Raw genomic sequence first — 18,884 nt, 5'->3', positions numbered from 1 at the left:
ATTCTCCAGGCGAGAATACTGGAGTGGGTTGACATTCATAAAATAATTAGACATTACAGGAGTCAGATTTCAAGTTGCATTTCTAACAGGTAGTTTTGTTTTGTTTTTTCCTTAAAAGAATAAACTGCGTTAGGGAGTTCTGAGTTCTTTTTCACTGGACATTGTTAGAGAAAGTTTCAGGAATGACCTATTAGTCAGTGCAGTTGCCCGGAGCTGCACAATTAGAAGGATTTGTGGTTGTTTGAATGCTCTGATGTCACCTTCTTGAAATTACTCATAATTTGTTAATAAGAGGCCCTGCATTTTCATTTTTCACTGGGCCCCGCTAATTATGTAGCCAGACCCGATTAATATTGTTGTACTGTGTGGGTTGGGAGACTAGAATCCAGAAAATTGAGAAAACTCTGCCTTTAAATCTTATTACTCTAGAAACAATGTTAACTTCCAGGGCCATTGTTATGTGTGTGTGTTTGCAAACTATTTAATATGCTTTATATTATGATATAAAAATTAAGATGGAGTTACTTTTTCATTGATTCTGTAAGGTTTCTTAATTGTTTTATTTTTACCACTAAGTTTTTTGATGCAATATTATATGATTAAAATGTGCTATGTGCAATATTCATGGATTACTATGAGCATTTGGTTTACTTAAACTCTGCAAAATTGAGAGGGCACAAGTACATGTAGCAAAATAATCTCTAAAAGTCATTGCTACATTTCTAAATAATGATTTTGTATTCTGTTAATGTAACCATCCTTATTGCTAGCAGAATTCTGTTGCCTTTTCCCCATTTAATGGGATTCAGTTGTAATTGACTTTTATTTTTATTCTTTTTTTTTTTTTTTGGAAGGGAAACATCTGGGAACAGATTTTACGAATACCCTTCATCTTGGAAATAATTAATGCAGTTCCATTCATTATCTCAGTAAGTCCTAAAAGAATCTTTAAAAGAAATAATTTTGTTATTAGTCATAAGTAAAATCTTTAACTCTAAATAGCAATAAATAATATATTAGCTCAGATGAATGAATTTAGGCTTTTGTTAATGTATTAAATCATGGTATTAGAAAATAAATAACAAAGTCAGTTATAACTGGGTTGTGAAATTAAGTGAACATTAATGAGATTTAGTTCAATAGCCAAATGAAATGCATTTTAGGAATATATACTCTAGAGGTACCATTTAAACGTGTTAATTTTATCTAAAGAGATTAGAAATGAATCACTCCATTTCTTGTGTATATTGTAGTTTAAAAAAAAGGTCAAGTAAAACCAAGTATTTATAAAAGTTTCTCATGCTGAGAATGTGTTTATCTTTAGTTTAAGCCACAGGATTTATTTAATCCAGTTCTCTGTTTGCTAAATATGTTGCCAACAACTAAGACAACCAGCAGTTTGCTTCTTTACTAAAATCTGTGGAGCACCAATTCCATGGTGATCCTGTTCAGCTACAGAATATGCAACCAGCACTTTCCCATTGCAAAATTAGATCTTAATCTATATTTGATAAAGCTCTAGTAATGTCTGTTGGGAATATGCTTTCTAACACTGTTTATTTTGAATTTTATTTGGAAAATCATGACTATAAGTCAATATGATCTGAAGCTGTGGCTCACTCTGACAATTATTTTAATTTGAGTGATTTATCTAGAGGAACAACTGGCTCTAGATTGAATGACAGGTTAATTAAATATAATTTCAATGGAATACAGTTCCCCAGTGTCACGTAAATGTTTGAATCTGACAGAGTAAGTGGTAATGTTATAGAAAAGTAAAGCACTGTTTCCTTACACCTATTTTTACCTCCAGTTGCAGAAAAGAAAAAGGTGGTATCTATTATAACAGTCGTACCAAAAGATTTAGTGATGGAATTAGCACGGTTATAGCTGATATCCCATGAGAGCTGATTATTTTCTTTCTGCTTCTACCACAACTTTGCAAAGAATTTTTCCTTAAGACTTAGACAAGCATGAAAAGATCCTGTCTGCTCCTTCATTTCAATAATCATATGAGTTTAGAGTATTTGTCACATGTTTTATATCATTATATTGTCTTTAATAACTTATTTTTGTTTTGCTTTTCTTCTCAATCACATAGATTTCTTGCTTGGAGATAAAAGTTTAGTTTTGATTTGTCTTCCAGATATTCTGGCCTTCCTTAAGAAATCTATTTGTCCCAGTTTTTCTAAACTGTTGGCTTGCCAAACATGCCTTGGAAAACATGATTGTAAGTATAAAATACAAGTGCAAAGACAAAAATATTTTTCAATGCTCTGTTATTTCTTACCTCATTAAAGGGATGTGTTGCATAGATGTCTAAGCTAATAGACCCTAAGTCTATTTATATCCTAATGAGAATGAAAAGTGGTGAAATGCCCTTATTGTCAAGTCCCTTCTTTTATAAGGCCCTATGAAATAGTAAACAAAAATAATTCAGATAGTACAAAGATCACCAAACCAAAGCTGACTGCTGTTTGGATGGTCAAACTTATTACCAATCTTCTAAAGACGATAGCATTTCCTTCTAAAGCAATCTCATTATGTATAACAGGATCCCTAGGTTTAAGGCTTCAGGAGGTAATGTTGTCAAACTGTAGGTAGTCTCACATTCCATAAAAATCTGTGGAGTTTTCTAAGGCGCTGTATTGGAGCTGGAAGGTCCTCACGTAAAGTCAACTTTTTAGGTTGGGTTGGGTTCGGTTGGGAATAGGGAGGGAGAAAGAGAAGCAGGAAGGAAGAGATGGCAGAACTCAGAGATGTGCCACCATTGCATTTTGCCTAAGGCCAACTCTGTTTTAAAGGACTGATTCATAACTAGGACCAAAATATAATAGGCTTGGATACTTACGAGTGAGCTGACGTTTGCTATTTGCTATTCAGTCATTTATTCTACCCTGGTGGCTCAGATGGTAAAGAAGTTCCCTGCAGTGCAGGAGACCTGGGTTCTTTCCCTGGGTCAGGAAGAGCCCCTGGAGAAGGGGATGGCAACTGACTCCAGTATTCTTGTCTGGAGAATCCCATGGACAGATGAACCTGGCTGGCAGTCCATGGGGTTGCAAAGAGTCAGACATGACTGAGAGACTAATACATTCACACTTTCACTTCTTTCATTTATTCTGCGAGTATTAATATGAGTCTACTCTCAGCTAAGCACTCTGATAAAATAAGCAAGTGATTTAATACCTTTGCTAATGTCTTCATTTTGAAAGAGAATAAAACTACCAACATACAGCCTTGCTGTGAGAATTAAGTTACATTATATATACATTCATATATGTGTAAAAATCTTGTATCTAGCATAAACATAGTAAGAGCTCAATATTATTAATTTGATCACACTGAAATTAAGTTTGCTTGGAGGCAAACTTGTTTTTCTTTTAAATAGCTTTTTAACAGAAAGTATGGAAATAGTTTTGACCAAAAGGAATATTCGGATAGCATTTGAGTACTTACAACCAGGTGACTGTTTCTAAACAGCTCTCAATATATTAAGTGACCACTGGAGTCTCATGAAAGTTCACAGCTAATAAGGGAAGCGGCATATGGCCTGTGGATGGTTTGCGAAAACATCCTGCTCTCTTAGCTGTCCAAAAAAATATTATTTCACTAACTATAGACTGCCTAAATTGTCAATGAAAAAAAAAAATTCCTTCAGTATTCTTTGCTAATTTGTGTTTATTAGTTGCTGGAAAAAGTAACCTAACCAAGAAAGGAATCATTAGTCAATCATTTTTTTTTTTTTCATTAGTCAATCATTGAGAGTAAAAGTAGTGCTTTACATTATTAATTTCGGATTCATTTTCCATCATAATTCTATATTTTACTTCTTTTCTCCCTTATTGTTAAATTTTAATTTGTTTTTCTGTTCATTAACACCTCTGTTAGAAGAAAGTCAAGAATGCAAGGTGAAGTTGTAATCAACTTAGTTTTTTGTTTTCATAACAAAAGTTCTGGTTAAATGTGTGGTAGAAAAAGATATAATAATGGCTCATTGAGGTTTTATTTTGTATTGAAAATGAAAGTGGCTCAGTCATGTCTGACTTTTTGTAACCGCATGGACTGTAGCCCGCTAGGCTCCTCTGTCCATGGAATTCTCCAGGCAAGAATACTGGAGTGGATAGCTGTTCCCTTCTCCAGGGTATCTTCCCAACCAGGGAATCGAACCAAGGTCTCCTGCATTGCAGGCAGATTCTTTACCAGCTGAGCTACCTATTTATCTCAGGTAGTACAGCTATTCAGACCATTAAAAAATTATTATGAAAATTTATAAAACAGAAGACTATAAAGTAAAACATTATGCAAAACTACAAATCTTCCACACAGGCTAGACACTAGTAATAATTTATATCCTTCTAACATTTTCTATGAAAGCATACACACAAAATTGTGTGTTTAATTTTATAATTTGAATTTTTGTCAAATATGAGTTCCTAGTCAATAAATATTTATGTTCAAACCATTTTTAATGGATGCATGTAAGTCTGCTATCTAATTTTGATCAATTTATTCAACCATTTTCTATTTCATTTTTAGTTATTTTAATAAGAATGAACATTGATTATTCATATTATAATTTTGCAATAAAGATTATATAAAATATTATATAAAATATTGATACAAATAAATAGTATACAAAAGAATATATTATGCATCATACAATATATATTACACAATTAATATTTATATTTTATACAATGAATAATATACAAAATATTATAGGAAATATTATAATTTTGTAATAAAGATGAGAATACATAAATATTCAACTTCCATCTCATAATTTTCATGTGGTTAACTTTTAGAAATTATGGTATGGGATAAATACTAATTAAATGATGAATGCATGAATTGGAAAGGGCATTCTTGTGAATTTTGACCTGTATTACCAAATTACTTTCAAGATATTTCTAACAAATTACTTGAGCAATATTACATATGTGTGCTCATTTTTTGCCTCTTAAATAACAGTAGGTATTATTATCTTTTAATGTTTTTTCAATTGCAAAATAACTTCTATCTTGAATTCACATTTCTCTTAATATGAATGAAATTTATCTAAAAGTGTTCACTGGCTATATAATTTTTTATTTTTATGATAAATTGCCTGGCATAATGCATGCCATTTTTTGTGACTTAGAGAATAAGATATGGTTGTAGTTTGATCCAGCTATTACTTTCCCCTCAGTTGAACATATTATTTTATGATCTTTTAAAATTACAAATTTCCATAAGACAGCATTCTCTTCAGGGAGGGCTTTTGGAGAGTCATTGAACATCTCTTTGTAAGGCGAGTAAACTAAAATTTAGTGCTTTTGTTGCCTCCCATAGTATTGATATTATCTTAGCAATATGAATGTTACAGTGAGGTTTAATTAGATCTAGGCAAAACCAAAAATATGCTGGTATATGCATTAAAAGTATGTGTGTTGAGCATGAACAAGACAGTTGAAATGTAATACATAGTAGCAGAGTAACAAAACTCAAGATTATTAAGTATCTACCAAAATTTAAAATATACTTTTTCTGTATTATTGCAGAATGATCTACACAGAGCCATTCAGCGAACACAGTCTGCAATGTTTAATCAAGTTTTGATTTTAATATCTACATTACTATGCCTTATCTTCACCTGGTAAGACTGTACATCAACATTTTTATTATGTTTCATCTTAATTGTAATACTGAAAAACAGTCTTATAAACCATTTAAACTAAGAGCTGGCAATAAAGATGAATAGATAAATATTTACTATAAACCATAATGGGTCACCTACAGAAACAAAAATAAAATCTTTACTTCAGTCTTATGGAAAAAAATCAAGAAAGGACATCGATCATTTAGAATTGATATTTACGGCAATCTGAAGTTTCCCAAATGCTATAAACAACCAGATCACAAGAATTTGTATTGCATGCCATAGTTGTCAAACAAGAATTTTTCCTTCAAACTGCTGACATGGAGATGCCCTTATCTGTCTGTAATCTTCAAAGCAGAACCACTGTTGAGAACATTGTCACTGCCCATCACTCTCTGCCTGCATCTTCTCTCCTGATGGTCTAACATGTGGCCAGGCAGAAAGCAAGGGCAGACCTGACAGTGTGAAGCAACTGGTACTTTGCTTTGTTACAGAAAACAGCTATTTTTTCCTGTGTAAAGTCCCACTCTGCCAATTACACATTCATCTAATGAGAAATGATACACTTCTATATGGATCCATGAAGATCCTAACTAAAGAAAAAAAAAAAAAAGAAATGTGAAAATCAGAAAATGAGGTAGAATGATATATCTGTTTTTCAACTTCATTATGTATAATTATGCTTTGACCTGAACTTGACCTAGTGAGAAAGAAAAATTAGGAAGTCCTAAAGTAGGAAGAATGCCTTCATCACTACCATTATGCAATTTTTAGATATAAATATAGCTACAGATATATGTTTGAATTTATAGTTGTAGATACAGAAATATAATGTATGCTTAAGTAGTATGTAATTAATATCTCTATTAAATGGATTTAAAATGTTTTATTGCTTACTTTTATATTTAAAAAGTAAACTTTTTAGGATATTCTACACTGTCAAATATAAAATATCCCTCTAAAATCGACAACAATGCCATCTTATCTTTTATTTTTTTTAACTCTTAACAGATTGCTCTTATTATTCACCTAGTAAATAACTGCATAAATTTGAAATACTGACAGCAGTGTCTTCTCAAGTCACAAAAATGTTCTTAATTTTAAGTTAATTACATTTTTAAAATAATTTTGGAGCTTTCTCCTTTTATTGGCCTTAAGAAAAAGTACTTACAATTAAATTTTTATATATGTATGCTGATTTCTCAATTGCTGGAAAATGATCAAGAGTAAAATGAATGAGTTGTAAATGTTATACATAGTCAAAGTAAATTTGGTAAAGGGGTAATTGAAGTTTTAATGCTAAAATAAGTACAGATGATTTAAATATAATAACAAGTCCAGTACTTTGGTCCCGACTGTGCTCATCACAGTGAACTACCTGCAGTGGGGCTCTTACTTTCTGCCTCTACATCTATTTCTTGAGCACTTTTTATTTTTGAAGGATGTGACTACACAAATTTTGCCACTTTCCTATGCCAAGGGGTGCAACAGTGCTTGATAAAGGGTTTTCATGATCTGTGTGAAATTTCCATTATGCAACTTGTTAATCTTATAAATCATTTGTTTCACTTTTTCTTGTATTTATAATTATAGTCACTTTTTTTCATTGTGTGTATATATTGTTAAATTTCAGTCACTTGAGTGGTAGTTTTTACAAATATAGTCTATAGTTAAAGCTGTCACCAATAAGTGGATTTGAATCTGTCTTTCAATGTGCAATTTTTGTATAGAGTTATGTCTAACTACATATAATGTTACTGTTTTTAATCACATGCACATCAGTACAATTACATTAATGTGTTTTAAATTATAATATCTGTGATAGAGAAATTGAAGTTTTATTTCTTTGTGTATTGTCTAGCTTTACAAGCAAATGTCTTCATAAACCATGATCATCATAGTAAGGTAGAATAAGTCTTATTTGAATTCACCATAGGTGATGGGGTTACTTACAAGAAAAATACAAAAAATGTTGCATTAGTCATGATATATCATCAGGCTATTTTACCACAGTTATGCCACACATATTATAAAATAAAAGTCCACACAAAGATGTAAGAACTTACACAAATAGAAACGTCTGCGTAGTCTGTCCAAGATTGTTACATCAGCTTAATACGCTGGAGATAAAGTTTCCTTATATCTTGTTTTCTGTCATTCTAAAAACAGTTTCTGTGGTACAGTATGGCTGCTTTGGTCTTGCCATTACATCCTAACTCCAACCTTTTCTTTTAGGAGAAAAGAATATAAGATACTACAAGAAATTGCATGCATAATTTCAGCTAGAATTTGGTCATATACTTACACATAGCTGTAGGAGATATGCAAAAATGTAGCCTAACTGGGCAATATACCCAGTTGAATATTATACCATGAAACATAAAATGGGATATTGTGGAACAATAAGCACTGATGAATCATAAAATTCTACTTGTATATTGTTTGTTTAAGACTCAGGACTATACTAATTGGGAGGTCTTGGACAGCTTATTTATTTAGTATTGTTTTCCACATCATTAAGTGAATATAATACTAATCACCTTATAAGACTTTTGCTTTTTGTTTTTTAAATGAGGGTTGAATTGTGTGTGTTTATAAAATGTCTATGAGGGCATGGTAAATTGTGATAACAATTCAAAAATTTTAATTTCAGTTTTTCTCTTTATACAAAATATTTAATTATGTGAACGCAAAAAAGAGATTTACTTTAAAATGTCTAAGCATTGTAATTTATTAATAATACTATAAAACTGAATCAGGATACCTAAAAATTATTCTAGGCAGCAGACAGAGTGAACTGGCTACTTTTTTTCTTCCAGTTTTATTGAGAAATTATTTATATACAGCACTATACAAAGTTAACATGTACAGAATAATGTTTGCTTATATACATCAGAAAATAATTGCCATGGTAAGTCTAGTGAATGTCTATCATCTTTTATGACTATCAAATAAAATAAAAAGTTTCCTTGTGATAACTCAGAATTTATTCACTTAGCAACTTTCCTGTATAACAGCAGTGTTAATTATATTGATCCTGCTCTACATTACATCCATGGTAGTTATTTAGCTTGCAACTGAAAGTATGTACCGTTTGACCATTATCATCATCATATAAAGATATTACATTATTGTTTATTATATTACACATACTTTACTTTTCATTCACATGACTCACTTATTTGTTAACTGTAAGTTTGTACCTCTTAATTGTGGGTGTGACTGGTGATGGAAGTAAAGTCCAATGCTGTAAAGAACAATATTGCTTAAGAACCTGGAATGTTAGGTCCATGAATCAAGGGAAATTAGAAGTGGTCAAACAGGAGAGAGCAAGAGTGAACATCGACATTTTAGGAATCAGTGTAAAATGGACGGAAATGAAGGAATTTAATTAAGATGACCATTATATCTACTAATGTGGGCAAGAATCCCTTAAAAGAAATGGAATAGCCCTCATAGTCAACAGAAGAGTCTGAAATGCAGTATTTGGGTGCAGTCTTGAAAACAACAGAATGGTCTCTGTTCATTTCCAAGGCAAGGCATTCAATAGCACAGTAATCCAAGTCTATTCCCCAGCTAATGCTGAAGGAACTGAAATTGAATGGTGATATGATAACCTACAAGACATTCTAGAACTAACACCCCAAACCCCCAAAAGAAATGTCCTTTTCATCATAGGGGACAGGAATGAAAAAATAGCAAGTCAAGAGATATCTGGAGTAACAGGCAAATTTGGGCTCAGAGTACAAAATGAAGCAGGGCAAAAGCTGACAGAGTTTTGCCAAGAGAACGCACTGGTCATAGCAAACACCCTCTTCCGGCAAAACAAGAGAAGACTCTACACATGGACATCACCAGAAGGTCAGTATCGAAATCAGATTGATTATATTTGTTGCAGCCAATGAAGGAGAAGCTCTATAGAGTCAGCAAAAGAAGACCGGGAGCTGACTGTGGCTGAGACCATGAACTCCTTATGGTCAAATTCATACTGAAATTGAAGAAAGTAGGGGAAACCACTAGATCAATCAGGTATGACCTAAATCAAATCCCTTATGATTATACAGTGGATGGAACAAACAAATAAGAGATTAGATCTGATGTAGTGCCTGAAGAACTATGGATGGAGGTTCATGACATTGTACAAGAGGCAGTGATCAAGACCATTCCCCTAAAAATAAATGCAAAAAGGCAAAATGATTGTTTGAGGAGGCCTTACAAATAGCAGAGAAAAGAAGAGAAGCAAAAGTCAAAGGAGAAAATGAAAGATATACCCATTTGAATGCAGACTTCTAATGAATAGGAAACAGAGCTAAGAAAGCCTTCCTCAGTGATCAATGCAAAGAAATAGAGGAAAACAATAGAATGGGAAATACTAGAGTGCTCTTCAAGAAAATTAGAGATACCAAAGAAACATTTCATGCAAAGATGGACACAATAAAGGACATAAATTGTATGAACCTAACAGAGGCAGAAGTTATTAAGAAGTTGTGGCAAGAATACACAGAAGAACTATACAAAAATGATCTTCATGACCCAGATAATCATGATGGTGTGATCACTCACCTAGAACCAGACATCTTGAATGCTAAGTCAAATGGGTCTTAGGAAGCATCACTACAAACAAAGCTAGCAGAGGTGATGGGATTCCAGTTGAGCTATTCCAAATCCTAAAAGATGATGCTGTGAAAATGCTGCAATCAATATGCCAGCAAATTTAGAAAACTCAGCAGTGGCCACAGGACTGGAACAGTTCAGTTTTCATTCCAGTCCCAAAGAAAGGCAGTGTCAAAAAATGTTCAAACTACTGCACAGTTGGACTCATCTCACACGCTAGCAAAGTAATGCTCAAAATTCTCCAAGTCAGGCTTCAACAGTTCATGAATCATGAAATTCCAGATGTTCAAGCTGGATTTAGAAAAGTCAGAGGAACAAAAGATCAAATTGCAAACATCCATTGGATGATAGAAAAAGCAAGAGAGTTCCAGAAAAAACATCTACTTCTGCTTTATTGACTATGCCAAAGCCTTTGACTGTGTGGATCACAACAAACTGTGGAAAATTCTTAAAGTGATGGGAATACCATACCACCTAACCTGCCTCTTGAGAAATCTGTATGCAGCTCAGGAAGCAACAGTTAGAAATGGATATGGAACAAGAGACTGGTTCCAAATAGAGAAAGGAGTACATCATGGCTGTATATTGTGACCCTGCTTATTTAACTTATATGCAGGTACATCATGAGAAATGCTGGGTTGGATGAAGCACGAGCTGGAATCAAGATTGCCGGGAGAAATATCAATAACCTCAGATATGCAGATGACACCACCCTCATGGCAGAAAGTGAAGAAGAACTAAAGAGCCTCTTGATGAAAGTGAAAGAGGAGAGTGAAAAAGTTGGCTTAAAACTCAACTTTCAGACAACTAAGATCATGGCATCTGGTCCCATCACTTCATGACAAATAGATGGGTTAATAGTGGAAACAGTGACATACTTTATTTTGGGGGGGCTCCAAAATCACTGTAGATGGTGACTGCAGCCATGAAATTAAAAATTCCCTGGGTGTTCTCAGTCCTCTGTCTATGGTATTTCCCAGGCAAGAATACTGGAGTGGGTTGCTATTTCTTTCTCCAGGGAATCTTTTCAACTCAGGGATCGAACCCAGATCTTCTGTATTGCATGCAGATTCTTTAGCATCTGAACCACCAGGGAAGCCCTATGACTACTTCTTAAAATTTAAAGTAAAAATATATTTTTAGACACTAGAGGAGTGTGAATAAGGATTCCGTCATTTTTGGAGTACTCTCTGAGTAATGAACAGTATACCTTGTCAGAAATTATCACTATTTATCCTATCTCACTTATCAAAGAAGGATGGTTTATTTGTATATATATGTATATGTATGATTTATATGAGTATATTTGTATGTGCAATGTTACTAGCAATGCTTCTAAGATGGTGGAGTAGAAGGACATGCATTTATCTTCTCCTGTGAGAACTCCAAAAACACATCTAGCTGCTGAACAATCATCAACAGGAGAATATTGGATCCCACCAAAAAAAGATACCCCATGTGCAAGGGCAAAGGAGGAGTCAGAAAAAGATGGTGGGGGGGTGGAATGTTAGAAGTCAAACCTCATATCCTCCAGAGATGCTTGGAGGGCTCAGACAAAAATTTTGCATGTGCCAGGACCCAGGGACCCCACAGGAGACTGAGCCAGACCTGCCTTTCAGTGTCTAAGTGTCTCCTGTGTAGGCACAGGTCAGCAGTGTCCTGCCACAGGTACAGGGGCTCTGGCTGCAGCAGGCGTCCTGCCTCTGTGAGGCGCAGGGTGTGGTGTAAGTCCTCTTGGAGGAGGTCGCCACTAGCCCTACCATAACTCCTCTGAGCAGACGACCCAAACTGGAGAACAATTATACCAAAGAAGCTCTCACATTGTTGCAAAAGTTCTAGGGCCCACAACAGATTTCCCAACCTGGGGATTTGACAGATGGACTGAGAACACCCAGGGAATTTGACTATGAAGGCCAGTGGGATTTGATTACAGAACTTCCACAGGACTGGGGAAACAGACTCTTAGAGGTAACAAACAAACCTTGTGCACACCAGGACCCAGGAGAAAGGAGCAGTGACCCCACAAGAGTCTGAACCAGACTTTCCTGTGAGTGTCCAGGAATCACCAGCGGAGGCATGGGTCAACAGTGACCTGCCTTGGGATCAGGGGTACTGACTACAATAGTCCTGGGAGCTGCAGCGTGCTGTCATAGTCCTTTGGAAGGAGTCGCCATTACCCCTACCATATTCTGTCAAGGACAAACTATATGGAGGGAACACAGACCCACCCATCAATAGAAAATTGGATTAAAGATTTCCTGAACATGGCCCCGCCCATCAGAGCAAGACCCATATTTCCCCACAGCCAGTCCCTCCCATCAGGAAGCTTCTACAAGCCTCTTCTCTTTATCCATCAGAGGGCAGACAGAATGAAAACCATACTCCCAGAAAACTGACCAAACTGATCACTTGATCATAGCTTTGTCTAACTCAATGTAAATATGAGCCATACCATGTAGGTACCCAAGACAGACAGGTCATGGTGGAGAGTTCTGACAAAAAGTGGCCCACTGGAGAAGGGAATGCAAACCACTTCAGTATTCTTGCCTTGAGGACCCCATGAACAACATGAAAAGGCCAAAAAATATGACACTGAAAGATGAAGTCCCCAGTTCGGTAGGTGCCCAATATGCTACTGGAGAACAGTGGAGAAATAGCTCCAGAAAGATTGAAGAGACAGAGCCAAAGAGAAAACAACTCCCAGTTGTGGATGTGACTGGTGATGTGAAGTAAAGTCTGATGCTGTAAAGAACAATATCGCATAGGAACTGGAGTGTTAGGTCCATGAATAAAGGTAAGATGGAAGTGAACAAATGGGATGGCAGGAATGAACATCAACATTTTAGGAATCAGTGAACTAAAATGGACTGAAATGAGTGAATTTAATTCAGGTGAGCATTATATCTATGACTGTGGGCAAGAATCCCTTAGAAGAAATGGAGTAGCCATCATAGTCAACAAAAGAGTCTGAAATGTAGTACTTGGTTGCAATCTCAAAAATGACAGAATGATCTATGATCATTTCCAAGGCAAACCATTCAATATCATAGTAATCCAAATCAATGAGCCAGCCACTAATGCCAAAGAAGCTGAAGTTGAATGGCTCCTTGAAGACCTACAAGACCTTCTAGAAGTAACACCAAAAAAAGATGTCCTTTTCATCATAGGGGACTGGAATGCAAAAGTAGGAAGTCAAGAGATACCTAGAGTAACAGGGAAGTTTGGCCTTGGAGGACAGAATGAAGCAGGGCAAAGGCTAACAGAGTTTTGCCAAGAGAATGCACTGGTCATAGCAAACACCCTCTTCCAACAATGTAAGAGACAATTCTACACATGGACATCACCAGATGGTCATATCAAAATCAGATATATTATATTCTTTGCAGCCAAAGATGGAGAACCTTTATACAGTCTTAGAAAAACAAGACCGGGAGCTCATTATGGCTCAGATCATAACTCCTTGTTACCAAATTAGGCTTAAATTGAAGAAGCAGGGAAAACCACTAGACCATTCAGGTATAACCTAAATCAAATCCCTTATGATTATACAGTAGAAGTGACAAACAGACTCAAGGGATTAGATCTGATAGACAGAGTGCATAAAGAACTATGGATGGAGGTTCATTACATTGTACAGGAGGCAGTGATCAAGACCATCTCCAAGAAAAACAAATGCAAAAAGGCAAAATGGTGTCTGAGGATGCCTTACAAATAACTGAGAAAAGAAAAAAGTGAAAAGCAAGGGAGAAAAGGAAATATATACCCATCTGAATGCAGAGTTCCAAAGAATAGCAAGGAGATATAAGAAAGCCTTCCTAAATGATCAATGCAAAGAAATAGAGGAAAATAATGGAATGGGAAAGACGAGAGTTCCCTTCAAGAAAATTAGGGATACCAAGGGAATACTTCATGCAAAAATGAGCACAATAAAGGACAGAAATGGTATAAACCTAACAGAAACAGAAGATATTAAGAAGAGGTGGCAACAATACACAGAAGTAGTATACAACAATGATCTTTATGACCCAGATAACCACGATAGTGTGATCACTCACATACAGCCAGACATTCTGGAATGCGAAGTCATGTGGGCCTTAGGAAGCATCACTACGAACAAAGCTAGTGGAGGTGATTTAATTCTAGTTTAGCCATTTCAAATCATAAATGATGATGCTGTGAAAGTGCTGCACTCAATATAGCAACAAATTTGGAAAACTCAGCAGTGGCCACAGGACTGGAAAAGGTCACTTTTCATTCCTATCCCCCAAAAAAGGCAATCCCAAAGAATATGCAGACTACTGCACAATTGTACTCATCTCACACACTAATAAAGTAATACTTAAAATTCTCCAAGTCAAATTGGGAAAGGAGTTTGTCAAAGCTGCATATTGTCACCCTGCTTATTTAACTTATATGCAGAGTACATCATGTGAAATGCTGGGCTGGATGAAGCACAAGCTGGACTAAAGATTGCTGGGAGAAATATCAATAACCTCAGATATACAGATGACACCGCCTTTATGGCAGAAAGTGAAGAAGAACTAAAGAGCCTCTTGATGAAAGTGAAAGAGGAGAATGAAGAAGCTTGCTTAAAACTCAACATTGAAAAAATGAAGATCATAGCATCTGGTCCCATTACTTCATGCCAAATAGATGGGGAAACAATAGAAACAGTAGGGGATTTTATTTTGGGGGGCTCCAAAATCAAAGTAGATGTTAACTTCAGCCTTGAAATTAAAAGGTATTTGCTCCTTGGAAGAAAAGCTATGACCAACTTAGACAGCATATCAAAAATAGAGACATTACTTTACTGACAAAGGTCTGTCTTGTCAAAGCTAGGATTTTTCCAGTAGTCCTGTATGGATATGTGATTCATAAAGAAAGCTGAGCACCAAAGAACTGATGCTTTTGAACTGTGGTGTTGGAGAAGACTCTTGAGAGTCCTTTGTACTGCAAGGATATCCAACCAGTCCACCCTAAGGAAATCAGTCCTGAATATTCATTGGAAGGATTGATGCTGAAGCTGAAGCTCCAATATTTTGGCCACATGATATGAAGAGCTGACTCATTAGAAAAGACCCTGATACTGAGAAAGATTGAAGGCAAGAGGAGAAGTGTACCACAGAGGACGAGATGGTTGGAGGTTGAACAAGCTGCAGGAGTTGGTAATGGACAGGGAAGCCTGGCATTTTGCAGTGCATGGGGTCACAAGAGTCGGACACTACTGAGTTACTGAACTAAACTGGTATATATTTATATCTATATATGTATATTGGTATATACACACAGACACACACACACACACTCATATATATATATATCTCAACACAATGTAATATACCTGGAGGAGTGCATGGCAGCCCACTCCAGTATTCTTGCCTGGAGAATCCCTGTGGACAGAGGAGCTTGGCGGAATTCAGTCCATGGGGTTGCAAAGAGTTGTACACGACTGAGCAACTAAGCACAGCATAGCACAATGTGATATATATAACATATATATGTATATATATATACACACATATATATGTGTGTATATATATATATATATATATTAGCCATATTAAATACTCTTAATTTATGTCACAGAGCAAGACTGTCATTGCTTTTCCAAATCAGAACTTTTAATAGATATATTAAATATTAAGCCCCGAAAGATTTCAAGAACTAATATTTGATGAAATGACTGTGTTGTTTGTGGATCTCACAGTCTTAAAACTACCTGTTTGGAAAGCTGCTGTATGGCTTAAAATGTATCTTGTCTTCATTGTTATGAACATTACAGAGAACTATCATTAGGCATCCGCTTATGAGAGACACCATGCTCAGTGCCAAGCCAAAATAACAATTAGGCTGCTGACCCCTCCCTGTAGGAAATGTGCTCAGAATTGCTTTTCCTGTCATTGTGATGGAATTGGACTCATCCTTCCACATGTCGCTGTGTGCCCCTCCTGATTAACAGTGCACACTTCCAAGACAGCTGGGAGTTGTGATTCAGCCCATGTCTCTGTAACAAAGCAGAGGCAACTGATCCATCCAGGAATTAAGTGCATGACTTTAGCGCAATTTTCAACATATTCTAACCAATAATAAGTACTCTAATGTATAATGCATTTGTTGTTTCTAATTTTACACTGTTAAACTTGTTTTTGCACCTACTTTGATTTGAAATTTTTTTGAATATATATTGCATATTTTCATATTATTTCATAGAGTTATATAGTACAACAAGATACATTAGGTTAATGGATATTTTGTGTTTTAGTACAGTGTGAAAAAATTAGTTTACCTCCTCAGTCATTTTTTTTTTTCTACTGCTGCCCCAAATCATTGTTTATAATGTAGGCAAGAAGAGGTGGTTCTATGCTGGATTTTCTCAGAGTTTATTGTAGAAAAAAAAATTTAATTGGAGTGTAATTGCTTTACAACATTGTGTTTTTCTTCTGCTGTACAATGAAGTGAATGTTATGTATGATTCTTCTCATTTTAGACAAAAGAATGAGGCACAGAGAGGAGAGATGAAAAGATAAGCTTTAGTTTATCCAAGGTGTGTGATTAGTAAAAAAGCAGAGTTCAGATCTGGACCTAGGCAAACTGGTCCCAGAGTGATATGCTTACCTTGTATTATTTGCATGATGTTCTAGAAGCCATTAACCTAGATGTATAAAATTATAATCAAACTAAAATTCAGATAAGTGAAAGTGAAAGTCTCTCAGTCATGTACAACTCTTTGCAACCCCGTGGACTTAGTCCATGTAATTCTCCAGGCCACAATACTGGAGTGGGTAGCCTTTCCCTTCTCCACGGGATCTTCCCAACCCAGGGACTGAATCCAGGTCTCCCACATTGCAGGCAGTTTCTTTACCAGCTGAACCATAAGGGAAGCAAAAAAAAAAGAAATTCAAATAGGATTATGATAGTTTTCTCATTTCTATTGTGAATTTTAAATTGCCACTTGAAGCAACTATAATTCCCATTGTAGTTGAAAAAAACATTAAGATGACACTTTCTTCATTTGTAAAGACATTTTGGATTAAGTATAGAAAAATACTTTAGTCATTACTTCCTCTTTTCTGTAAATAGTTGCTTTAAATTTGGCAAGTTTCTAATCTTTTTTTTTTTTAGTTTTAGCTAAAACAAATAAAATATATTTAGATAAAATTGCTGCTGCTGCTGCTGCTAAGTCGCTTCAGTCGTGTCCAACTCTGTGTGACCCCATAGACGGCAGCCCACCAGGCTCCCGCGTCCCTGGGCTTCTCCAGGCAAGAACACTGGAGTGGGTTCCCGTTTCCTTCTCCAAGGCATGAAAGTGAAAAGTGAAAGTTAAGTCGCTCAGTCGTGTCCGACTCTTAGCGACCCCATGGACTGCAGCCCACCAGGCTCCTCCATCCATGGGATTTTCCAGGCAAGAGTACTGGAGTGGGTTGCCATTGCCTTCTCTGAAAATGTCTGCATATACATATAATTATTTTAATAATTTAATAATAATAATATTAATAATTATCAAAATATTTCCATTTACCTGTTTGCCCATCTGTCTTTCTACACTTCTGTATTTTTATAAAGACACAGAAAGAGGTACAGTAAGAATATATCAAGTGATTCTACGTGGATATAGGATTATGAATGATTTTTTTAGCTTTCTTCCTTATACATCCTGCTGTGGTTTACATTTTGAAATGAATATGTGTAAGTTTTGAAAACAAAACAAAGTTACAAAAATTAAGGAATATAAAAAAGACAACACAATTTAATACAAGGTGCAAAATGTAGCGATCACTTTATGTATGATTTGTTTGAATAGTTTCTTTCCATTAGTAAAATTATTTTCATATTTTTTTAAATCTAAATTCCTTACCTTTCTCTCCTGCTTATCTTTTGAGTCTTGACATTTACATTGAAACTCTTACGTTTTCTTGAAGGTTATCTAAATTAATGGGAGATATCCAAGGTTTATGCTTCTTAGTGTTGGAAAAAATTACAAAATCAGTTCAGTTCAGTTTAGTCGCTCAGTCGTGTCCGACTCTCTGCGACCCCATGAACTGCAACACGCCAGGCCTCTCTGTCCATCACCAACTCCCGGAGTCTACCCAAACACATGTTCATCGAGTCGGTGATGCCATCCAACCATCTCATCCTCTGTCATCCCCTTCTCCTCCCGCCCCCAATCCTACCCAGCATCAGGGTCTTTTTCAATGAGTCAACCTTTCGCATGAGGTGGCCAAAGTATTGGAGTTTCAGCTTCAACATCAGACCTTCCAATGAACACCCAGGATTGATCTCTTTTAGGATGGATTGATTGGATCTCCTTGCAGTCCAAGGGACTCTCAAGAGTCTTCTCCAACACCACAGTTCAAAAGCATCAATTCTGCGGCGCTCAGCTTTCTTCACCGTCCAACTCTCACATCCATACATGACCACTGGAAAAATCATAGCCTTGACTAGACGGACTTTTGTTGGCAAAGTAATGTCTCTGCTTTTAAACATGCTATCTAGGTTGGCCATAACCTTCCTTCCAAGGAGTAAGCGTCTTTTAATTTCATGGCTGCAGTCACCATCAGCAGTGATTCTGGAGCCCAAAAAAGTAAAGTCTGACACTGTTTCCACTGTTTCCCCATCTATTTCCCATGGAGTG

At 35.8% G+C, this 18,884-nt stretch overlaps 1 protein-coding gene across 3 annotated transcripts in view; it reads left to right on the top strand.

The window, feature by feature from the left end:
* The window catches only part of LOC145507225 (potassium channel subfamily T member 2), a 406,914-nt gene that overhangs the window by 163,114 nt on the left and 224,916 nt on the right, over positions 1 to 18,884 (top strand). For all 3 annotated transcript variants that reach the window (XM_081493298.1, XM_081493297.1, XM_081493299.1), the window contains exons 6-8: positions 855 to 929; positions 2,147 to 2,230; positions 5,541 to 5,635. In XM_081493298.1, the coding sequence (XP_081349424.1) occupies positions 855 to 929; positions 2,147 to 2,230; positions 5,541 to 5,635 (254 nt within the window). The remainder of the gene's footprint in view (positions 1 to 854; positions 930 to 2,146; positions 2,231 to 5,540; positions 5,636 to 18,884) is intronic.

Source organism: Giraffa tippelskirchi, chromosome 5 (assembly GCF_054371585.1).
Source record: "Giraffa tippelskirchi isolate mGirTip1 chromosome 5, T2T-mGirTip1v1.2.pri, whole genome shotgun sequence".
Lineage (NCBI taxonomy): Eukaryota > Metazoa > Chordata > Mammalia > Artiodactyla > Giraffidae > Giraffa > Giraffa tippelskirchi.
The sequence above is the reverse complement of the archived record's forward strand: the minus strand, read 5'-3'. Positions and strand labels throughout refer to the sequence as shown.